At 45.9% G+C, this 25,796-nt stretch overlaps 1 protein-coding gene across 1 annotated transcript in view; it reads left to right on the top strand.

The window, feature by feature from the left end:
• LOC109874753 (integrin alpha-6) overlaps positions 1 to 25,796 on the top strand; it is a 52,562-nt gene that overhangs the window by 15,827 nt on the left and 10,939 nt on the right. Inside the window, exons 2-7 of the mRNA XM_031810405.1 lie at positions 9,791 to 9,912; positions 10,044 to 10,123; positions 10,209 to 10,464; positions 11,367 to 11,498; positions 17,017 to 17,230; positions 22,975 to 23,168. Of these exons, the coding sequence (XP_031666265.1) occupies positions 9,791 to 9,912; positions 10,044 to 10,123; positions 10,209 to 10,464; positions 11,367 to 11,498; positions 17,017 to 17,230; positions 22,975 to 23,168 (998 nt within the window). The remainder of the gene's footprint in view (positions 1 to 9,790; positions 9,913 to 10,043; positions 10,124 to 10,208; positions 10,465 to 11,366; positions 11,499 to 17,016; positions 17,231 to 22,974; positions 23,169 to 25,796) is intronic.

Below are 25,796 nucleotides of genomic sequence, written 5' to 3'. Positions count from 1 at the left end.
TGTCTCCATCACACAGACTCTGTCTCCATCACACACTCCCTGTCTCCATCACACACTCCCTGTCTCCATCACACACTCCCTGTCTCCATCACACACTCCCTGTCTCCATCACACACTCCCTGTCTCCATCACACACTCCCTGTCTCCATCACACACACTCCCTGTCTCCATCACACACACTCCCTGTCTCCATCACACACACTCCCTGTCTCCATCACACACTCCCTGTCTCCATCACACACTCCCTGTCTCCATCACACACTCCCTGTCTCCATCACACACACCCTGTCTCCATCACACACTCCCTTTCTCCATCACACACTCCCTGTCTCCATCACACACTCCCTGTCTCCATCACACACTCCCTGTCTCCATCACACACACTCCCTGTCTCCATCACACACACACTCTGTCTCTATCACACACTCCTTTTCTCCATCACACACTCCCTGTCTCCATCACACACTCCCTGTCTCCATCACACACACTCTGTCTCCATCACACACTCCCTGTCTCCATCACACACTCCCTGTCTCCATCACACACTCCCTGTCTCCATCACACACTCCCTGTCTCCATCACACACACTCCCTGTCTCCATCACACACTCCCTGTCTCCATCACACACACTCCCTGTCTCCATCACACACTCCCTGTCTCCATCACACACACTCCCTGTCTCCATCACACACTCCCTGTCTCCATCACACACTCCCTGTCTCCATCACACACTCCCTGTCTCCATCACACACTCCCTGTCTCCATCACACACTCCCTGTCTCCATCACATACACTCCCTGTCTCCATCACACACTCCCTGTCTCCATCACACACTCCCTGTCTCCATCACACACTCCCTGTCTCCATCACACACACTCTGTCTCTATCACACACTCCTTTTCTCCATCACACACTCCCTGTCTCCATCACACACTCCATGTCTCCATCACACACTCCCTGTCTCCATCACACACACTCTGTCTCCATCACACACACTCTGTCTCCATCACACACTCCCTGTCTCCATCACACACTCCCTGTCTCCATCACACACACTCTGTCTCCATCACACACACTCTGTCTCCATCACACACTCCCTGTCTCCATCACACACTCCCTGTCTCCATCACACACTCCCTGTCTCCATCACACACACTCCCTGTCTCCATCACACACTCCCTGTCTCCATCACACACACTCCCTGTCTCCATCACACACACTCCCTGTCTCCATTACACACTCCCTGTCTCCATCACACACTCCCTGTCTCCATCACACACTCCCTGTCTCCATCACACACTCCCTGTCTCCATCACACACACTCCCTGTCTCCATCACACACTCCCTGTCTCCATCACACACACTCCCTGTCTCCATCACACACACTCCCTGTCTCCATCACACACACTCCCTGTCTCCATCACACACTCCCTGTCTCCATCACACACTCCCTGTCTCCATCACACACTCCCTGTCTCCATCACACACTCCCTGTCTCCATCACACACACCCTGTCTCCATCACACACTCCCTTTCTCCATCACACACTCCCTGTCTCCATCACACACTCCCTGTCTCCATCACACACTCCCTGTCTCCATCACACACACTCCCTGTCTCCATCACACACACTCTGTCTCTATCACACACTCCTTTTCTCCATCACACACTCCCTGTCTCCATCACACACACTCTGTCTCCATCACACACACTCTGTCTCCATCACACACTCCCTGTCTCCATCACACACTCCCTGTCTCCATCACACACTCCCTGTCTCCATCACACACACTCCCTGTCTCCATCACACACTCCCTGTCTCCATCACACACACTCCCTATCTCCATCACACACACTCCCTGTCTCCATTACACACTCCCTGTCTCCATCACACACTCCCTGTCTCCATCACACACTCCCTGTCTCCATCACACACTCCCTGTCTCCATCACACACACTCCCTGTCTCCATCACACACTCCCTGTCTCCATCACACACTCCCTGTCTCCATCACACACACTCCCTGTCTCCATCACACACACTCCCTGTCTCCATCACACACTCCCTGTCTCCATCACACACTCCCTGTCTCCATCACACACTCCCTGTCTCCATCACACACTCCCTGTCTCCATCACACACTCCCTGTCTCCATCACACACACCCTGTCTCCATCACACACTCCCTGTCTCCATCACACACTCCCTGTCTCCATCACACACTCCCTGTCTCCATCACACACTCCCTGTCTCCATCACACACACTCCCTGTCTCCATCACACACTCCCTGTCTCCATCACACACACTCCCTGTCTCCATCACACACTCCCTGTCTCCATCACACACACTCCCTGTCTCCATCACACACTCCCTGTCTCCATCACACACACTCCCTGTCTCCATCACACACTACTCCCCTGTCTCCATCACACACTCCCTGTCTCCATCACACACTCCCTGTCTCCATCACATACACTCCCTGTCTCCATCAAACACTCCCTGTCTCCATCACACACTCCCTGTCTCCATCACACACACTCCCTGTCTCCATCACACACACTCTGTCTCTATCACACACTCCTTTTCTCCATCACACACTCCCTGTCTCCATCACACACTCCCTGTCTCCATCACACACTCCCTGTCTCCATCACACACTCCCTGTCTCCATCACACACACCCTGTCTCCATCACACACTCCCTGTCTCCATCACACACACTCTGTCTCCATCACACACTCCCTGTCTCCATCACACACACTCCCTGTCTCCATCACACACTCCCTGTCTCCATCACACACTCCCTGTCTCCATCACACACTCCCTGTCTCCATCACACACTCCCTGCCTCCATCACACACTCCCTGTCTCCATCACACACTCCTTGTCTCCATCACACACACTCTGTCTCTATCACACACTCCATGTCTCCATCACACACTCCCTGTCTCCATCACACACTCCCTGTCTCCATCACACACTCCCTGTCTCCATCACACACACTCTGTCTCCATCACACACACTCTGTCTCCATCACACACTCCCTGTCTCCATCACACACTCCCTGTCTCCATCACACACACTCTGTCTCCATCACACACACTCTGTCTCCATCACACACTCCCTGTCTCCATCACACACACTCTGTCTCTATCACACACTCCATGTCTCCATCACACACTCCCTGTCTCCATCACACACTCCCTGTCTCCATCACACTCACTCTGTCTCCATCACAAACTCCCTGTCTCCATCACACACTCCCTGTCTCCATCACACACTCCCTGTCTCCATCACACACTCCCTGTCTCCATCACACACACTCCCTGTCTCCATCACACACTCCCTGTCTCCATCACACACACTCCCTGTCTCCATCACACACTCCCTGTCTCCATCACACACACTCCCTGTCTCCATCACACACTCCCTGTCTCCATCACCCACTCCCTGTCTCCATCACACACTCCCTGTCTCCATCACACACACCCTGTCTCCCCCATCACACACTCCCTGTCTCCATCACACACACTCTGTCTCCATCACACACTCCCTGTCTCCATCACACACACCCTGTCTCCCTTACACACTCCCTGTCTCCATCACACACTCCCTGTCTCCCTCTCACACTCTGTCTCCATCACACATTCACTGTCTCCATCACACACACCCTGTCTCCCTCACACACTCCCTGTCTCCATCACACACTCCCTGTCTCCATCACACACACTCCCTGTCTCCATCACACACTCCCTGTCTCCATCACACACACTCTGTCTCCATCACACACTCCCTGTCTCCATCACACACACTCCCTGTCTCCATCACACACTCCCTGTCTCCATCACACACTCCCTGTCTCCATCACACACTCCCTGTCTCCATCACACACTCCCTGCCTCCATCACACACTCCCTGTCTCCATCACACACTCCTTGTCTCCATCACACACACTCTGTCTCTATCACACACTCCATGTCTCCATCACACACTCCCTGTCTCCATCACACACTCCCTGTCTCCATCACACACTCCCTGTCTCCATCACACACACTCTGTCTCCATCACACACACTCTGTCTCCATCACACACTCCCTGTCTCCATCACACACTCCCTGTCTCCATCACACACACTCTGTCTCCATCACACACACTCTGTCTCCATCACACACTCCCTGTCTCCATCACACACACTCTGTCTCTATCACACACTCCATGTCTCCATCACACACTCCCTGTCTCCATCACACACTCCCTGTCTCCATCACACTCACTCTGTCTCCATCACAAACTCCCTGTCTCCATCACACACTCCCTGTCTCCATCACACACTCCCTGTCTCCATCACACACTCCCTGTCTCCATCACACCACTCCCTGTCTCCATCACACACTCCCTGTCTCCATCACACACACTCCCTGTCTCCATCACACACTCCCTGTCTCCATCACACACACTCCCTGTCTCCATCACACACTCCCTGTCTCCATCACCCACTCCCTGTCTCCATCACACACTCCCTGTCTCCATCACACACACCCTGTCTCCCCCATCACACACTCCCTGTCTCCATCACACACACTCTGTCTCCATCACACACTCCCTGTCTCCATCACACACACCCTGTCTCCCTTACACACTCCCTGTCTCCATCACACACTCCCTGTCTCCCTCTCACACTCTGTCTCCATCACACATTCACTGTCTCCATCACACACACCCTGTCTCCCTCACACACTCCCTGTCTCCATCACACACTCCCTGTCTCCCTCTCACACTCCCTGTCTCCCTCTTTCACTCTCCCTGTCTCCCTCTCACACTCCCTGTGTTTTAATTACCAGTGGCAGGCTACTGGGTAATGGGCTACACACGCTTTACATTGCACAGAGGTAAATGAACAATTGAGACCATGTTCAAATAAAATATTGTTTCATATACTTTTACTGCAGTTACTGTGTATCTAGTTATGTTCTGTATGCAGTTATACAGTATCAGCATAATGTACGGTTTTGGTGGTTCCTGTTGACTGTCTCTTTAATGTTACTGGACCTCCGTAGTCTAAGGAGAAGGTACACGTTTCTGCTATCCACTGATTCAGGATCAGATATTTTCTCATCTCCTAATGTTTTAGGTTTTAAGGAGGGTTTTCTGATCATAGACTGCAGTAGGGGCATGACTAAGGGATACCACTTCTTTCCGCCTATTCTCCTGACTTCCTGTTAATGTATGTTCACGTGCGTGTGTCAGTGGAGGCTGCTGAGGGGAGGACATAATAATGTCTGGAACAGAGCGAATGGAATGGCATCAAACACCTGGAAACCTTGTGTTTTAATGTATTTGATACCATTCCACTGATTCCACTCCAGCCATTACCACGAGCCCATCCTCCCCAGTTAAGGGCACCAACCTCCTGTGGCGTGTACATGTATGTATGGCAGGGGGCAACACAAAGGATCCTCATTGTTCTGAGATCAGTGTGAAAGCAGTCATTTGATTACCTGGGCTGAGGTAATCACCCAGGCACAGACATACTCCCACACAGACACACACCCTGCCTAGTTGTGTAAAGCTGTTCAATTGAGGTTTGGCCACACTAGATTTTCTTTTAGACTATTCAGTGAAATGTCCCCCAAAAATATAAGAAATTAGGTGGTGTAACAGAACCTTTATACTAAACTAACACTAATTAATCAGCATGTGAACTTTACTAAAGTAGCACCATTGTGAGAAGTGTCAGAGCGATGCTCCATGCCCTCTAGACCCAAAGTGCACCTACCCAACTCTTTTTGCATTATGCAAAATTTGGTGATGCAGAAACGAGAGACCTTTTTATGAAAATCTGGGAATATTTGGCCTTGTAAATATTTCTGGTTGATCTCAGGGAATGTAAAACACTCAGGAAGGAAAACTGTTAAAACAGTTTGAGTAAAGTAACAGCAAATGCGTTGAATGAGCAACTGATAAACATAGAACCTTCACAAGTTTGACGAAATGACCTAATATCTTATATCTTCATCCGAACGACACATTCCACTGCACCTATCTGGTGATATTAACAAATAAAACATGCAAACACACTTTCTGTACGTAGGTAGGCCTAATATCCTCTTCAAGTTAAGCTGGAACAAAGACTATGGATATTCTGACAAGATAAATGTCTCTCTGCCCTATCAATGTACCCTGTGCTACATATGGCTATAGCGGACCGATAATACAGGACTAGCAAAGGCCCAGTGCACTACTTTTGTGAAAAGATAACATTTTCGTCCAAAAAAATGTTTTGCCCGTGCTAGGAAAATGCTATTGTTGACATGGTTGTTGTCAACAATGCAATAAAACTGCGGGAGATTCAAGATAGAGTGCTGGCTGATAATGATATATTTGAAAATGTTAATTCTGTCAGCACAACAACTATTGCTCGAGTCCTAAAGAAACACCAAGTTACAATGAAACAGTTATACACTGTACCGTTCGAGAGAAACAGTGAACGGGTAAAAGAGCAAAGATACCAATATGTCCAGGTAAGACGTCTGAGGTTACGTACACAGCTATACAAAATATTTACAGTAAAAAAAAACACTAGCATTTCTACAGTAAAACTGTGCACTTACTGTTTTTCAGAGAGTAATGGAGGTGGAAGCACTGGAAAGACCACATTCATTTGTATTTATCGATGAAGCAGGATTTAACCTTGCCAAAACACGGCGCAGAGGAAGGAATATTATAGGTCAAAAGGCCACTGTGGAGGTTCCAGGCCAAAGGGGGGGAAATATCACCATGTGTTCTGCAATGGCCAATGATAGTTTGCTTCTCAACACACCACTCATTGGCCCATACAACACAGAAAGGCTTATAGCTTTCCTAGAACAGCTCTATGCTCAGCTAGTGCCAGCAGAACAGGGAGAACCGGTAAGAAACCCCCACGTTTTTGTCATAGTTTGCGATAACGTTGCTTTTCACCACTCTGCAGCTGTCACAGATTGGTTTGCAGCACATCACAGATTTATGGTTTTGTACCTGCCTGCATATTCACCCTTCCTCAACCCAATAGAGGAGTTTTTCTCTGCCTGGAGGTGGAAAGTGTTTGGTCACCACCCACATGACCAAATGTCTCTTTTGGAAGCCATGCGTGCCGGATGTGAGGACATGAGTCCAGAGGACTGCCAGGGCACTCTAGAGGCACTCTAGAAGGTTCTTCCCCAGGTGCATGGCAAGAGAAAACATTAGATGTGATGTTGAAGAAAACCTGTGGCCTGGCACTCAAGGCACTCTAGAAGGTTCTTCCCCAGGTGCATGGCAAGAGAAAACATTAGATGTGATGTTGAAGAAAACCTGTGGCCTGGCACTCAAGGCACTCTAGAAGGTTCTTCCCCAGGTGCATGGCAAGAGAAAACATTAGATGTGATGTTGAAGAAAACCTGTGGCCTGATGCTAGAGATAGGCAGGATTAGCCCCTCAATTATTTGTTTGAATTACAGTATGTACTTTTAGTTTCTAGCTTTTTTTTCTCATTACTGTAATTCCGTAAATTACTACAGACTATTGAAGCAAACTGCTAATTTTCATTTACCTTAAAGAATTGTTATGTTCTAAAATTTTTCATAAATCATGTGAAAGAATGTCACTCTTTTCTTTGAAGAAAATATGACTTTGTATGAAGTCACTGAAATGGTTCAAACTGTAAAGATGAAAAGTTAGTATTTTCTGTATTGGTGATGCTAGTGTTTTTACTCTCAGTGTGTTCTGAGTGACAGTGTGTGTTATCTCAGTGAGGGTTGTGCATAGTGTTTTTACTCTCAGTGTGTTCTGAGTGACAGTGTGTGTTATCTCAGTGAGGGTTGTGCATAGTGTTTTTACTCTCAGTGTGTTCTGAGTGACAGTGTGTGTTATCTCAGTGAGGGTTGTGCATAGTGTTTTTACTCTCAGTGTGTTCTGAGTGACAGTGTGTGTTATCTCAGTGAGGGTTGTGCATAGTGTTTTTACTCTCAGTGTGTTCTGAGTGACAGTGTGTGTTATCTCAGTGAGGGTTGTGCATAGTGTTTTTACTCTCAGTGTGTTCTGAGTGACAGTGTGTGTTATCTCAGTGAGGGTTGTGCATAGTGTTTTTACTCTCAGTGTGTTCTGAGTGACAGTGTGTGTTATCTCAGTGAGGGTTGTGCATAGTGTTTTTACTCTCAGTGTGTTCTGAGTGACAGTGTGTGTTATCTCAGTGAGGGTTGTGCATAGTGTTTTTACTCTCAGTGTGTTCTGAGTGACAGTGTGTGTTATCTCAGTGAGGGTTGTGCATAGTGTTTTTACTCTCAGTGTGTTCTGAGTGACAGTGTGTGTTATCTCAGTGAGGGTTGTGCATAGTGTTTTTACTCTCAGTGTGTTCTGAGTGACAGTGTGTGTTATCTCAGTGAGGGTTGTGCATAGTGTTTTTACTCTCAGTGTGTTCTGAGTGACAGTGTGTGTTATCTCAGTGAGGGTTGTGCATAGTGTTTTTACTCTCAGTGTGTTCTGAGTGACAGTGTGTGTTATCTCAGTGAGGGTTGTGCATAGTGTTTTTACTCTCAGTGTGTTCTGAGTGACAGTGTGTGTTATCTCAGTGAGGGTTGTGCATAGTGTTTTTACTCTCAGTGTGTTCTGAGTGACAGTGTGTGTTATCTCAGTGAGGGTTGTGCATAGTGTTTTTACTCTCAGTGTGTTCTGAGTGACAGTGTGTGTTATCTCAGTGAGGGTTGTGCATAGTGTTTTTACTCTCAGTGTGTTCTGAGTGACAGTGTGTGTTATCTCAGTGAGGGTTGTGCATAGTGTTTTTACTCTCAGTGTGTTCTGAGTGACAGTGTGTGTTATCTCAGTGAGGGTTGTGCATAGTGTTTTTACTCTCAGTGTGTTCTGAGTGACAGTGTGTGTTATCTCAGTGAGGGTTGTGCATAGTGTTTGGCTGCACTGAGCGTGTTTTGAGCCATGTGTTAAGAGTTGTGTTGCTTGGAATGAGTTTTGCAGGTGATGCGAACTGTTTAGCTCAGGTGACTGTTGGTAGTGCAGACTGTAGTTAGAGTTTTGCACATGTGACTCCAGTTGTGCCCACTGTCGTTTAGCAATCGAAAAAAACTGTAATACAGGACTAGTAAAAACCCCTTCACACTACCTTTTGTAAAAAAAAAAAGAATAAATAACGAGATAAAATATGTTTATTACTATAAAAACATTTATTCCTATTTTTCAGCGGGTGCTGCAGCACCCTCAGCACTCCTACCCTCAGCACTCCTACCCTCAGCACTCCTACCCTCAGCACTCCTACCCTCAGCACTCCTACCCTCAGCACTCCTACTTCCTGCATGTCCTCTAAGTCTGTGGTTCCAAAAAATAAACTGTGTGTGTGTGTGTGTGTGTGTGTGTGTGTGTGTGTGTGTGTGTGTGTGTGTGTGTGTGTGTGTGTGTGTGTGTGTGTGTGTGTGTGTGTGTGTGCATGAAGGGAGGGAGGGGAGTGGAGATGGCTGTTGATAGGCTGGTCCTCATTGAGAGGACTGTTGATAGGCTGGTCCTCATTGAGAGGACTGTTGATAGGCTGGTCCTCATTGAGAGGACTGTTGATAGGCTGGTCCTCATTGAGAGGACTGTTGATAAGCTGGTCCTCATTGAGAGGACTGTTGATAGGCTGGTCCTCATTGAGAGGACTGTTGATAAGCTGGTCCTCATTGAGAGGACTATTGAAAGGCTGGTCCTCATTGAGTGTGTGTCTGTGTGTCTCATGTGTGCGTGTTTGTTTCCTGTATCCTAACATGGCGTTGTGGTGTTTGGTACAGGTTGCTTGTTGGTGCTCCGAGGGCCAAAGCTCTGGGAGGTCAGAAGTCAAAGGTCACAGGAGGACTCTACAACTGTGACACCACTTCCTCCAGCTGTAACCGTGTGGAGCTTGACAACGATGGTGAGCTCACCTCTGAACACATGAACACACACTTATTTTCTGTCTTCATCTGTCTACACAGATCCTTCCAAGGAAATCGTCTGTTGGCAGAATCATTTGATTAAGATTTGATGATTGTTTTGTGTGTGTAGAGGACCTGAAAACTGAGAGCAAGGAGAACCAGTGGATGGGTGTAACAGTGAACAGCCAGGGACCAGGAGGAAAGATTGTGGTAAGTGTGTGTGCACTTTCAAACTGATTGGCCATTGACTTGACTGACAGCTCCATTAACCAATCCCTCTCCTCTCTCTCTCCAGACGTGTGCCCACCGCTACCAGCTGCGTCTGTTTGTGAACACGCCCCAGGAGTCTCGTGACATCACAGGAAGGTGTTACATGCTGAGCCAGGACCTGACAATCATTGATGATGAGGATGGAGGGAACTGGAGGTTCTGTGAGGGGCGGGCACGCGGGCATGAGAGGTTTGGCTCATGCCAACAGGGTCTGTCTGCCACCTTCACTAGGGACTATGAATACCTAGTGTTTGGAGCTCCTGGAGCATATGACTGGAAAGGTAGGGGTGTGGCGTGTGAGTGTGTATTCCTGGATTCAAAACCCTAGACAAGATCAGATAGCTTTCAGGGTTTCAAGTTGTATTTGTCACATGCACAAGTAAAATGAAATGCTTAACTTGCAAGGCCTACCCAACAATGCAGTATTCACAGGCATGTCACCTGTGATACAAGTCAGTATTGTGTCTGAGGACGTTGGGAGATGATGTGGAAACCGGCCACTAGGGGCAACAGTGAGCACTGTTACCTTCAAGTAGAGGTAGGGTTAGGGGTCAGGGTAAGGTTAGGGGATAAGGTCAGGGTTATGTCTGGGTCAGGTGTTAGAGGTAGGGTTAGGGTCGGGTGTTAGAGGTTAGGGTTAAGCAGATTAGCACAGTCCGCATGGGCCCTTCCTCTCTTAATCATGCTCAAATGTAGTAACCACAGTGACCTCTGCTAACCACAGTGATTCTCTGCTAGAATTTTGATTAGGGTCACATCAACATGTACGTTACCTTTTAACTTTTATTTTCAGCTCATGATTCATATATTGTATTTATCACGTGTTATTGATTTATTGTGTGTTATTTATTTATTGTGTGTTATTTATTTATTGTGTGTTATTGATTTATTATGTGTTATTTATTTATTGTGTGTTATTTATTTATTGTGTGTTATTTATTTATCAAATGCTTTTCCATTTATTATACGCTTGTGTTGAGATTTTTGTCCTCATCTTCTCATCTCCATCCCCCCTTTCTTCACTTTCCTATCCCTCATCCTCATCCTCCTCTCATTTATTCTTCTCCTTTTCCCTCCCTCCCTCCCTCCCTCCCTCCCTCCCTCCCTCCCTCCCTCCCTCCCTCCCTCCCTCCCTCCCTCCCTCCCTCCCTCCCTCCCTCCCTCCCTCCCTCCCTCCCTCCAGGTATGGTGAGAGTAGAGCATAAAAACAACACTCTGTTGGTGATGCGTTCGTATAAAGACGGGCCCTATGAGGTGGGCGATGAGAACCAGTTAAACCCAGACCTGGTCCCTGTGCCCCCTAACAGCTACCTGGGTAGGTACCCCTGCTTTCTTTCATTCCTCATCCCTCTCTGGCTCCCTCCTCTCCCCCTCAATGTGTGCTCTTCATGACCAGTGTGTCCAGCTCCAGCGTGAACCGTTTGTGTACAAGTCACTTCCTTCCCAGGTTGCTATGGAGACTGATGTGACAGCCAATAGCTACTTAGAATTGTAAGACTACCTGCGTGATGACATCATGCTCTCCAGAGCCAATAATTTCACTCCGTGCCCTAGTCGTCATCATGCACAGTGGAACATTGCGCTCGTCATGAGCATCGACCTGAGATAGGTGTGGTGCAGATAATCAGAGCTATAACTCACATCCACTTCCAACCAACTGGGCTTGAATAGATATAGATATATGATGGAGAAATCAGTGAATCTGTACAGGGCCTAGCTTTGGCCAATCCGAATGCAACATATTGGTGTCATCAGTCGTGTTGGGAATGGGTTGGTGTGATGCCAAGTCCAGGTGCTGTTTGTTAGTGTTTCTGTTTGGTTTGGTCCCTTCATGTTGTGTCATGCATGGTCAGCACAACAGTATTATAACATGATCTTTTACTGCCTGTCCATCTACATTTTATTTTTATTTTTATTTCACCTTTATTTAACCAGGTAGGCTAGTTGAGAACAAGTTCTCATTTGCAACTGCGACCTGGCCAAGATAAAGCATAGCAGTGTGAGCATACAACAAAGAGTTACACATGGAGTAAACAATTAACAAGTCAATAACACAGTAGAAAACGAAGGGGGGGTCTATATACAATGTGTGCAAAAGGCATGAGGAGGTAGGCAAATAATTACAATTTTGCAGATTAACACTGGAGTGATAAAAGATCAGATGGTCATGTACAGGTAGAGATATTGGTGTGCAGAAGAGCAGAAAAGTAAATAAATAGAAACAGTACGGGGATGAGGTAGGTGAAAAGGGTGGGCTATTTACCAATAGACTATGTACAGCTGCAGCGATCGGTTAGCTGCTCAGATAGCTGATGTTTGAAGTTGGTGAGGGAGATAAAAGTCTCCAACTTCAGCGATTTTTGCAATTCGTTCCAGTCACAGGCAGCAGAGTACTGGAACGAAAGGCGGCCAAATGAGGTGTTGGCTTTAGGGATGATCAGTGAGATACACCTGCTGGAGCGCGTGCTACGGATGGGTGTTGCCATCGTGACCAGTGAGCTGAGATAAGGCGGAGCTTTACCTAGCATAGACTTGTAGATGACCTGGAGCCAGTGGGTCTGGCGACGAATATGTAGCGAGGGCCAGCCGACTAGAGCATACAAGTCGCAGTGGTGGGTAGTATAAGGTGCTTTAGTGACAAAACGGATGGCACTGTGATAGACTGCATCCAGTTTGCTGAGTAGAGTGTTGGAAGCCATTTTGTAGATGACATCGCCGAAGTCGAGGATCGGTAGGATAGTCAGTTTTACTAGGGTAAGCTTGGCGGCTTGAGTGAAGGAGGCTTTGTTGCGGAATAGAAAGCCGACTCTTGATTTGATTTTCGATTGGAGATGTTTGATATGAGTCTGGAAGGAGAGTTTGCAGTCTAGCCAGACACCTAGGTACTTATAGACGTCCACATATTCTAGGTCGGAACCATCCAGGGTGGTGATGCTAGTCGGGCATGCAGGTGCAGGCAGCGACCGGTTGAAAAGCATGCATTTGGTCTTACTAGCGTTTAAGAGCAGTTGGAGGCCACGGAAGGAGTGTTGTATGGCATTGAAGCTTGTTTGGAGGTTAGATAGCACAGTGTCCAAAGACGGGCCGAAAGTATATAGAATGGTGTCGTCTGCGTAGAGGTGGATCAGGGAATCGCCCGCAGCAAGAGCAACATCATTGATATACACAGAGAAAAGAGTCGGCCCGAGAATTGAACCCTGTGGCACCCCCATAGAGACTGCCAGAGGACCGGACAGCATGCCCTCCGATTTGACACACTGAACTCTGTCTGCAAAGTAATTGGTGAACCAGGCAAGGCAGTCATCCGAAAAACCGAGGCTACTGAGTCTGCCGATAAGAATATGGTGATTGACAGAGTCGAAAGCCTTGGCGAGGTCGATGAAGACGGCTGCACAGTACTGTCTTTTATCGATGGCGGTTATGATGTCGTTTAGTACCTTGAGTGTGGCTGAGGCGCACCCATGACCGGCTCGGAAACCAGATTGCACAGCGGAGAAGGTACGGTGGGATTCGAGATGGTCAGTGACCTGTTTGTTGACTTGGCTTTCGAAGACCTTAGATAGGCAGGGCAGGATGGATATAGGTCTGTAACAGTTTGGGTCCAGGGTGTCTCCCCCTTTGAAGAGGGGGATGACTGCGGCAGCTTTCCAATCCTTGGGGATCTCAGACGAGATGAAAGAGAGGTTGAACAGGCTGGTAATAGGGGTTGCGACAATGGTGGCAGATAGTTTCAGAAATAGAGGGTCCAGATTGTCAAGCCCAGCTGATTTGTACGGGTCCAGGTTTTGCAGCTCTTTCAGAACATCTGCTATCTGGATTTGGGTAAAGGAGAACCTGGAGAGGCTTGGGCGAGGAGCTGCGGGGGGGGCAGAGCTGTTGGCCGAGGTTGAAGTAGCCAGGCGGAAGGCATGGCCAGCCGTTGAGAAATGCTTATTGAAGTTTTCGATAATCATGGATTTATCAGTGGTGACCGTGTTACCTAGCCTCAGTGCAGTGGGCAGCTGGGAGGAGGTGCTCTTGTTCTCCATGGACTTCACAGTGTCCCAGAACTTTTTGGAGTTGGAGCTACAGGATGCAAACTTCTGCCTGAAGAAGCTGGCCTTAGCTTTCCTGACTGACTGCGTGTATTGGTTCCGGACTTCCCTGAACAGTTGCATATCACGGGGACTATTCGATGCTATTGCAGTCCGCCACAGGATGTTTTTGTGCTGGTCGAGGGCAGTCAGGTCTGGGGTGAACCAAGGGCTGTATCTGTTCTTAGTTCTGCATTTTTTGAACGGAGCATGCTTATCTAAAATGGTGAGGAAGTTACTTTTAAAGAATGACCAGGCATCCTCAACTGACGGGATGAGGTCAATGTCCTTCCAGGATACCCGGGCCAGGTCGATTAGAAAGGCCTGCTCACAGAAGTGTTTTAGGGAGCGTTTGACAGTGATGAGGGGTGGTCGTTTGACTGCGGCTCCGTAGCGGATACAGGCAATGAGGCAGTGATCGCTGAGATCCTGGTTGAAGACAGCGGAGGTGTATTTGGAGGGCCAGTTGGTCAGGATGACGTCTATGAGGGTGCCCTTGTTTACAGAGTTAGGGTTGTACCTGGTGGGTTCCTTGATGATTTGTGTGAGATTGAGGGCATCTAGCTTAGATTGTAGGACTGGCGGGGTGTTAAGCATATCCCAGTTTAGGTCACCTAACAGAACAAACTCTGAAGCTAGATGGGGGGCGATCAATTCACAAATGGTGTCCAGGGCACAGCTGGGAGCTGAGGGGGGTCGGTAGCAGGCGGCAACCGTGAGAGACTTATTTCTGGAGAGAGTAATTTTCAAAATTAGTAGTTCGAACTGTTTGGGTATGGACCTGGAAAGTATGACATTACTTTGCAGGCCATCTCTGCAGTAAACTGCAACTCCTCCCCCTTTGGCAGTTCTATCTTGACGGAAGATGTTATAGTTGGGTATGGAAATCTCTGAATTTTTGGTGGCCTTCCTGAGCCAGGATTCAGACACTGCAAGGACATCAGGGTTAGCAGAGTGTGCTAAAGCAGTGAGTAAGACAAACTTAGGGAGGAGGCTTCTGATGTTGACATGCATGAAACCAAGGCTTTTTCGAACACAGAAGTCAACAAATGAGGGTGCCTGGGGACATGCAGGGCCTGGGTTTACCTCCACATCACCCGCGGAACAGAGAAGGAGTAGTATGAGGGTGCGGCTAAAGGCTATCAAAACTGGTCGCCTAGAGCGTTGGGGACAGAGAATAAGAGGAGCAGGTTTCTGGGCATGGTAGAATATATTCAGGGCATAATGCGCAGACAGGGGTATGGTGGGGTGCGGGTACAGCGGAGGTAAGCCCAGGCACTGGGTGATGATGAGAGAGGTTGTATCTCTGGACATGCTGGTAGTAATGGGTGAGGTCACCGCATGTGTGGGAGGTGGGACAAAGGAGTTATCAGGGGTATGAAGAGTGGAACTAGGGGCTCCATTGTGAACTAAAACAATGATAACTAACCTGAACAACAGTATACAAGGCATATTGACATTTGAGAGAGACATACAGCGAGGCATACAGTAATCACAGGTGTTGAATTGGGAAAGCTAGCTAAAACAGTAGGTGAGACAACAGCTAATCAGCTAGCACAACAACAGCAGGTAAAATGGCGTAGACTAGGCAACGGGGCCAACAGATAAAACAAACAAGCAGAATGGAGTACCGTGATTTATGGACAGTCCAGCGTGCATCAGCTATGTAGCCAAGAGATCAGTGTCCAGGGGGCAGCGGTGGATGGGGAAGGGAAGCTGGACTGGCGAGTGTTATCCAGGTTAAAAAAACGAACAATGACTAAATAGCTTGTAGCTAGTTAGCTGGTTAGCTTCTGGAGGTTCTTGAGTGTGTTCTAAAAATAAATAAAAAATAATAGCGATTCCGTATCACATTGGGTGAGGCAGGTTTCCGGAAGGTATAAACAAATTAAAAGTCAAAAGAGATAGAAAGTAAATATGGGTCCGGTGGGCGTTTGGGACGCGGCGATTCAGGCGGTTAGCAGGCCTGTGCTAACAAGCTAACAGTTTGTAGGCCCGGGCTAGACAAGGTAGCAGTTAGCGGACCGGAGCTGGACAAGCTAGCAGTTAGCAGGCCGAATTAGCAAGCAGGGAGATAGCGAGGGCTAGAGAGTTAGCCTTTGGGGGACGTCGCGATGGGGTGAGTCTGTTTATTCCTCTTCATGCGGTGACATCGATAGACCGGTCGTGGGCCCGGGTATTGTAGCTCAGGAGTATGCTACGGTGGTAGCGCAGCCCGGGCTAGCTTCAAGCTAAGTGGGTGGAAACGCTAGCCAGGGGTAATCATCCAGGGTTGCAGTTTAGCTAGATAGCTAGTTGTGAAGATCCAGCGTATTTGGAAGCTTAGGTTTAGCAAAATGTTTTTAAAGGGATAGCTATGTAAAAAACGAAAAATATGTAAAAAAAAAAATAAATAAACGAAAAATAAACAAAATATAAACAAAATATACAGGGACACGACACGACAGGACGACTTACTGCCTGCGTTTACACAGGCAGCCCAATTCTGCTATTTTCTTCATAAATTCATCTTTTGACCAATCAGATCAGCTCTGAAAAAGAGCTGATGTGAAAACTTCTGATGTGAAAGACAAACTAGTGGAAAAAAGTTCAGAATCGAGCTGCTTGTGTAAACTCAGTCAGTGTTCCATCCATATCTGTGACCGTGCAGTGCATCAAACATTTAGTATAGCACCATCTCACCTGAAACATGTCTGTATTTATGTGGACATGCATTGACAGACGGATTGATTGATTGGTGAATTATCTTTCTCCTATCAGGCTTTTCTTTGGACTCAGGGAAGGCCATCACTAAGAAGGGTCAGCTGACAGTGGTTGCAGGCGCTCCGAGAGCCCATCACAGCGGAGAGGTGGTGTTGCTAAAGAAGGAGTCCGATGAGTCCTCCATGCTGTCACCAGAGTACATCCTGGAAGGGGAGGGGTTAGCCTCATCGTTCGGCTACGACCTCACTGTGGTGGATCTCACTGGAGACGGGTATGAGAAGATAAGACCATGATACTATTTCCAGGGCTGGTGTAATGGGCGGGGCTTAGGGGGCCTGGTCCGCCCTACCGTACCTCCTTGCCTGTCCACATAACATATTGAATATTGATCAGTTATTTGACTGAGACTAATGCCGACAGAAAGAAGCTTCAATCTCAGATAAAGCATCCGAGCGAGCGAAACAGCGCCCCTCTGTCTGAGTATGTGTAGAAGAGTATGGCATGTCATACTATTTCTGACCAGACAGAATCAGATACATGGGCTACATGTAGTAAGACAGAGGGGCGCTGTTGTGCTCACTCTGATGCTTTCTCCGGTGAGAGAGTTTCAGCAGAGAGGAAGAGGTGAAGTGAGAGGGCTCACTCTCGCCAAAATCTGTCCAGAATAAGTCCAATGCGTTATAATATGCAGACCCAAGTTTGTCGCTTGCCTTCCCGCCTTTGGGACAACAACTCCCATTGTTAGGGTGGAAACATGAACATCTTGTTATTATATACAGATCTTTGGTTTCAGACTCTTGTGAATTTAAAAGGAAAGTTGGCAGGGTACACAGTGCACTGTTAGGTTACTGGCTTCCCCTTAAGTAAATTGATTTATATAATTACTACGGTCCAAGTAAAAATATTCAAAATACTTCACCAGAGAGCATGACTTAGAGGCTCATTAGCTTGTTTTTAATAATACCTGTGGATTGTTTCAAATCACAAGTGTGTAAGGCTATGTTTATTTGGGAATCCCGCTATTTGGGCATTGTGAATAGCAATATACCTAGCCGATTGAATTGTGGCTGTCAGTGAAAAGCATCTCAAATCTGTGGTAGATAATGTGTCTTGAGCATAATCAAAAAATTCGCAACGAGGAGGAGAGGGGTGTGTGGCGAAGATATGGCGCGTCTGTCAAGGGGTGTGTAACTGGTGGCATGGAAGTCAAACGCAGGAGAGAAGAACTTGGTAAATAGCCGGAGACGTTTAATGTACATACAGTGCCTTGCGAAAGTATTTGGCCCCCTTGAACTTTGCGACCTTTTGCCACATTTCAGGCTTCAAACATAAAGATATAAAACTGTATTTTTTTGTGAAGAATCAACAACAAGTGGGACACAATCATGAAGTGGAATGACATTTATTGGATATTTCAAACTTTTTTAACAAATCAAAAACTGAAAAATTGGGCGTGCAAAATTATTCAGCCCCTTTACTTTCAGTGCAGCAAACTCTCTCCAGAAGTTCAGTGAGGATCTCTGAATGATCCAATGTTGACCTAAATGACTAATGATGATAAATACAATCCACCTGTGTGTAATCAAGTCTCCGTATAAATGCACCTGCACTGTGATAGTCTCAGAGGTCCGTTAAAAGCGCAGAGAGCATCATGAAGAACAAGGAACACACCAGGCAGGTCCGAGATACTGTTGTGAAGAAGTTTAAAGCCGGATTTGGATACAAAAAGATTTCCCAAGCTTTAAACATCCCAAGGAGCACTGTGCCAGCGATAATATTGAAATGGAAGGAGTATCAGACCACTGCAAATCTACCAAGACCTGGCCGTCCTTCTAAACTTTCAGCTCATACAAGGAGAAGACTGATCAGAGATGCAGCCGAGAGGCCCATGATCACTCTGGATGAACTGCAGAGATCTACAGCTGAGGTGGGAGACTCTGTCCATAGGACAACAATCAGTTGTATATTGCACAAATCTGGCCTTTATGGAAGAGTGGCAAGAAGAAAGCCATTTCTTAAAGATATTCATAAAAAGTGTCGTTTAAAGTTTGCCACAAGCCACCTGGGAGACATCCCCACTGTCAAACATGGTGGTGGCAGCATCATGGTTTGGGCCTGCTTTTCTTCAGCAGGGACAGGGAAGATGGTTAAAATTGATGGGAAGATGCATGGAGCCAAATACAGGACCATTCTGGAAGAAAACCTGATGGAGTCTGCAAAAGACCTGAGACTGGGACGGAGATTTGTCTTCCAACAAGACAATGATCCAAAACATAAAGCAAAATCTACAATGGAATGGTTCAAAAATAAACATATCCAGGTGTTAGAATGGCCAAGTCAAAGTCCAGACCTGAATCCAATCGAGAATCTGTGGAAAGAACTGAAAACTGCTGTTCACAAATGCTCTCCATCCAACCTCACTGAGCTCGAGCTGTTTTGCAAGGAGGAATGGGAAAAAATGTCAGTCTCTCGATGTGCAAAACTGATAGAGACATACCCCAAGCGACTTACAGCTGTAATCGCAGCAAAAGGTGGCGCTACAAAGTATTAACTTAAGGGGGCAGAATAATTTTTCGCGCCCAATTTTTCAGTTTTTGATATGTTAAAAAAGTTTGAAATATCCAATAAATGTCGTTCCACTTCATGATTGTGTCCCACTTGTTGTTGATTCTTCACAAAAAAATACAGTTTTATATCTTTATGTTTGAAGCCTGAAATGTGGCAAAAGTTCGCAAAGTTCAAGGGGGCCGAATACTTTCGCAAGGCACTGTAACTGCCGGCATACAAAAGTAACAAAACACATGGGCACAAGAACCCGTATCGCACCAGTCACATAAAGCACACGTACTTACAATAAACAATTCCCGACAAGGACATGGGGGAAACAGAGGGAACATATACAACATGTAATTATGGAATTGAAACCCGACAACCAGACAAAACAAATGGAACATGAAAAATAGATCGATGATGGCTAGAAGACCGGTGACGTCGACCGCCGAACACCGCCCGAACAAGGAGAGGAACCGACTTTAGCAGAAGTTGTGACAGCGTCTCTCTCCAGAATGCACACAGCTGTCTCCCGCCAATTCTTGAGCATTCATTGTTTCATTGTGTGAATTGTTTTCCCTTTGATTGCTTATTTCATATAAATTCCCCATTACATATGTCACCAGTAGGCCTAGAAAATGTACCATTAATTCCCCGATCATTTGGTTACATGAATTTCTGTTAATGCACATATTAATTACAGTCATTTACTGTTTTCATTCTCGGAGTGTTGTTTGCAAAGTTCACAACCTGCTACACTTCTGAGAAACAAGTTAAAACCTCTTAGGGATAACGGGCACTATTTTCAAGTCCGGATGAAAAGTGTGCCCAAAGTAAACTGCCTGTTACTCAGGCCCAGAAGATTTGGATATAAAACACTCTGAAGTTTCTAAAACTGTTAGAATAATGTCTGTGAGTATAACAGAACTGATTTGGCAGGCGAAACCCTGAGCACAATCCATCCAGGGAATTTTTTGTTTGAGCTCATTGTGTTTTCTATTAGGTTTCTTTGGGAATCCTGATTTATAAGGGCCCTGGTTACAGTTCCTATGGCTTCCACTAGATGTCAACGGTCTTTAGAAATTGGTTGATGTTTTTCTTTTGAGGAATGAAGAAGTACAGCTGTTCTTTTTGAGTGTCACTCTGAAGGGCTCAAGTCTTTTGTTGCGCGTACACAGGAGATTGCTCCGTGGTATTTTTCTTCGGTATTGAAAACAGATGATCCTGTCTTAAATTGTATCGATTATTTACATTTTAGGATACCTAAGGTTGGATTATGAATGTTGTTTGAAATGTTTGGACCAAGTTTACAGTTAACTTATTTGTAGTCATGTTGGGCGAGTTGGAACCGGTGTATTTCTGAATAAACGCGCCAAATAAATTGACATTTTGGAGATATAAAGAAGGAATTTATCGAACAAAACGACCATTCATTGTGTCACGGAGATATTTGAGGTTGCAAAAAGATGAAGATCTTCCAAGGTAAGGCATTTATTATATGGCTATTTTTGACTTTTGTGTCGCACCTGCCTGGTTGAATGTTGAATGTTGTCATTTTGTATGCAGGGCGCTGTCCTCAGATAATCACATGGTCTGCTTTCGCCATAAAGCCTTTTTGAATTGTGACACCTCGGCTGGATTAACAAGAAGTTAAGCTTTATTTTGATGTATTGCACTTATATATTTGTAAATATTGAATAATTATATTTCTGTAGTTTGAATTTGGAGCTCTGAAATTTCACTGGATGTTGTCAAATCGATCCCGCTAAAGGGATTGGAGCATTAAGGGATCCATATTAATGTTGGATAGTGCCCATTTGGCAATGTCTGATTTCTGATTTGGCTGGTGTGGCGGTAATACGGTCACCGCAACAGCCCTAGATCAGCTCATGCTTGGAGTACACATCCTGGTAATCCGTCTGGCCCTGCGGCCTTGTGAATGTTAACCTGTTTAAAGGTCTTACTTATACATCGGCTATGGAGAGCATGATCACACAGTCATCCGGAACAGCTGGCACTCCCATGCATACTTCAGTGTTGCTTGTCTCGAAGCGTGGATAGAAGTAATTTAGCTTGTCTTGTAGGCTCGTGTCACTGGGCAGCTCGCGGCTGGGCTTCCCTTTGTACATAAAAACATAAAGCATAAAAACATGCAACAAAGTAAAACCACAAATTACCCACCATCCTAATGTGTGAATAATAAAAAATCACCAGGGTTCTGTCTCACTTGAGAGCCGACGAGGCGGACACAGTACTGATCGATGGTCCTGTGAAAGTACATCGTCATGTACCTGAGAAACAGGAAACATAGGAATAGACACCATCCATGGTACCATGCACAGGAGGTTGGTGGCACCTTAATTGGGAAGGACGGGCTCGTAGTAATAGTTGGAGCTGAATAAGTGAAATGGTATCAATACATGGTTTCCACGTGAACACGAAGCCAATTACAGTCCCTCCAGCGGCAGCCCCACTCGTCGTCTCCTTCAACCTTTTCAGATTGCGATCATACCGGTCCCAAATCTTTCTCCATGTTTCTTTGACATCAGTGTTGTTGTTAAAATTTTGTGATATCCATGATATCTCCCTCCAACTGTTGTCTTTTGGGCACTTATCCGAATATACAACCACATCAAAGGGTTATAAAGGCTATTGTATGTCTCACTAGTTTGCACAGACGCTCCTCAAAACTCGACAGAGACATAGACATAATTGCGAGTATCAAATCTCGAAAACAAAGCTAAAAAATGCAGCTTGTAAGTAGTAGGAAGCGAAGTAGCAGAATGTTCATCTCTTCTGGGTTTACACCACAAAATATGTGAGGCGGGACACAGGGGCGCTCATTTATGCGCTCATTTCTTGAGCTGTCCATATGGCAGACTCTGGTGCTTTCGGGCCTTAGCATAACTTAACTCTTTATCATTTTACTTCAGATTTTTATGATTAACCACATGACAATGAGTTAGAGAAATGAAAATGTTATTATTGAAAATTAAACTGTTCCACGAAAATTAGCATATAAAAATAATCATAACTGTCACGCAGATCGATGGAAAGGGTAGAAGAAATTGTAAGCTTCCCCAAACTTGAATCGTGAGCTGCCTATGGTCTTTACTATTACACCCATAAAATAGTTGCAAATACGAGGTCCCGTGAAAAAACATGCCCGCCTATGGAAATCAAATGTCAGTCTTCTCAAATCTATACACTGCACTTCCCCTGTCCATCTATCCATCAAAAACAAAATATATCATGGTCAGTTTCTCTCTCTCCACAGTGGAGAGTATCAAGGCTTCTTTCTCTACACAGTGAGGGATATCACGGGTTCTCTCTCTCCACAGTGAGGGATATTATGGCTTGAGCCTCTCAGACGATCTTTGAGATGAGACAATTAGTTCCTTGTTGAGACAACATATTTCTCAATTTCTCTAAGTCATCTCTCTCTCTGTCTCTCTCTTGCTCTAGGTGGCAGGATATCGTGGTGGGAGCCCCTCAGTTCTTTGAGAAGGATGGAAAGGTGGGCGGAGCTATTTATGCCTATATTAACAAGGGCGGAGTCTGGAGTAAGCTCACACCCACCAGGATAGACGGACCTCAGGACTCCATGTTCGGACTGGCTGTAGAAAACCTGGGAGATCTCAACCTGGACGGTTATCAGGGTGAGGGGGGTATGCATAGCGGTGGGAGGTAGGGTTGCTGGGGGTGGTGCAGCACCCCCTGTTAAATTGAAATAATTTTGGCAAAATTATTTAAATCTGAACAGATATAAATCAAATAATTAAAAAAACTCCACCGGAGAGCATTATTTCAAAGAAATAGCTGTGGATGAAGTTTTATCACAAGCACTTACAGTCTGGAAGGCCACAAACTGGGCATCAGACAGGTCAAATATAGAACAGCTTTTTGCGTTGTTGCCATAGATATAATCCATAGTAGATTTTGGAACCTCTTACACTGCCACTTTGACTGTTAAACTCACAGGTACACTAACATTGGCTGCATTCCTGACTTGAATTGGAACTGCCATCTATGTATTATATTTCTATGGTTGGTTGCGGCTGTCAGTTTGCCTTTCATAAATTTCAAAATACAATCGTGAGAAAAACATGGGCCTACCGTTTTGAAAGCAAATGCCTACTGCTGAAAAGAGAAGACTAATATTTCCGTAGAAGCTAATTTTTATTTTTATTTTGAGCAATTCTGAGTGAAGAGCAGCTTATCTTGAGATATTGGCACAAGTGCATCAGCTATCACCGGTGAGTAGCCTATGCTGACTTCATCTTCAACATTGGGTGAGTCAGTGTCACTGGAAAGTTTACTTTATAGCCTACTGTAGCCCATACTATACACACTATACACTATATATCAGGGTTTCTGTTAGGAACGTTTGGCACCGGACCAATGACTGGCAAGACTTTCATTCATCAGACATTTGAGAAATGTACCTGTCATCCATATGTGTTGGGTGCATAACCCATCAGGGTGTCCACCCACACAGCCAGCGCCATCAATAAACCAGGGATGTGATCAGGGTGTCTACCCACACAGCCAGCGCCATCAATAAACCAGGGATGTGATCAGGGTGTCCACCCACACAGCCAGCGCCATCAATAAACCAGGGATGTGATCAGGGTGTCTACCCACACAGCCAGCGCCATCAATAAACCAGGGATGTGATCAGGGTGTCCACCCACACAGCCAGCGCCATCAATAAACCAGGGATGTGATCAGGGTATCTACCCACACAGCCAGCGCCATCAATAAACCAGGGATGTGATCAGGGTGTCCACCCACACAGCCAGCGCCATCAATAAACCAGGGATGTGATCAGGGTGTCCACCCACACAGCCAGCGCCATCAATAAACCAGGGATGTGATCAGGGTGTCCACCCACACAGCCAGCGCCATCAATAAACCAGGGATGTGATCAGGGTGTCCACCCACACAGCCAGCGCCATCAATAAACCAGGGATGTGATCAGGGTGTCCACCCACACAGCCAGCGCCATCAATAAACCAGGGATGTGATCAGGGTGTCCACCCACACAGCCAGCGACATCAATAAACCAGGGATGTGATCAGGGTGTCCACCCACACAGCCAGCGCCATCAATAAACCAGGGATGTGATCAGGGTGTCCACCCACACAGCCAGCGCCATCAATAAACCAGGGATGTGATCAGGGTGTCCACCCACACAGCCAGCGCCATCAATAAACCAGAGATGTTGGCCAAATCATCCACATTACATCCTTACAAGCAGCCTAGAACACATTTTTAAAACACTATTTGTTGTGTTTTGATGTGTAGCATATCCAAACAACACCAACATGCATTTCTTTAGCTTTGCCAGATACAGATGGCTACTGCGTCTGTTATACAGATATAGGCGTACAGAAGGAGGCTAATTCATTATCTTTCGATCATAATAACTTTTTCATAAAGGTAAGCATTATATTGTTAGATTATGGAAGTAACTCTTGTAGGCCGGAAACATTCTTCTTCACCTTAAATGAATGTCAATACCTTGTTTATAGGGAAAATAGAAGCAGGGTATTATATCTCAGCAAACACAACATTAGTTTACAGTTGGAACTTAATTTGGCCCAACAAAATGAAACAGAATGAAACAAAACACTTGTGAACTGCTTTAAACATAGACAGGCTAGTATCTACTTAACCCTAGAAATGACAACAATAGGCTAATGATATTTATTTCATAAAGGCCTACTTATAACCCATCTCAAACTAAATATCGAGCACACAGATAAGGCCTACTTATAACCCATCTCAAACTAAATATCGAGCACACAGATAAGGCCTACTTATAACCCATCTCAAACTAAATATCGAGCACACAGATAAGGCCTACTTATAACCCATCTCAAACTAAATATCGAGCACACAGATAAGGCCTACTTATAACCCATCTCAAACTAAATATCGAGCACACAGATAAGGCCTACTTATAACCCATCTCAAACTAAATATCGAGCACACAGATAAGGCCTACTTATAACCCATCTCAAACTAAATATCGAGCACACAGATAAGGCCTACTTATAACCCATCTCAAACTAAATATCGAGCACACAGATAAGGCCTACTTATAACCCATCTCAAACTAAATATCGAGCACACAGATAAGGCCTACTTATAACCCATCTCAAACTAAATATCGAGCACACAGATAAGGCCTACTTATAACCCATCTCAAACTAAATATCGAGCACACAGATAAGGCCTACTTATAACCCATCTCAAACTAAATATCGAGCACACAGATAAGG

The sequence above is a fragment of the Oncorhynchus kisutch genome, linkage group LG30 (genome assembly GCF_002021735.2).
Source record: "Oncorhynchus kisutch isolate 150728-3 linkage group LG30, Okis_V2, whole genome shotgun sequence".
In the NCBI taxonomy this organism is placed as follows: Eukaryota; Metazoa; Chordata; class Actinopteri; order Salmoniformes; family Salmonidae; genus Oncorhynchus; species Oncorhynchus kisutch.
The sequence above is the reverse complement of the archived record's forward strand: the minus strand, read 5'-3'. Positions and strand labels throughout refer to the sequence as shown.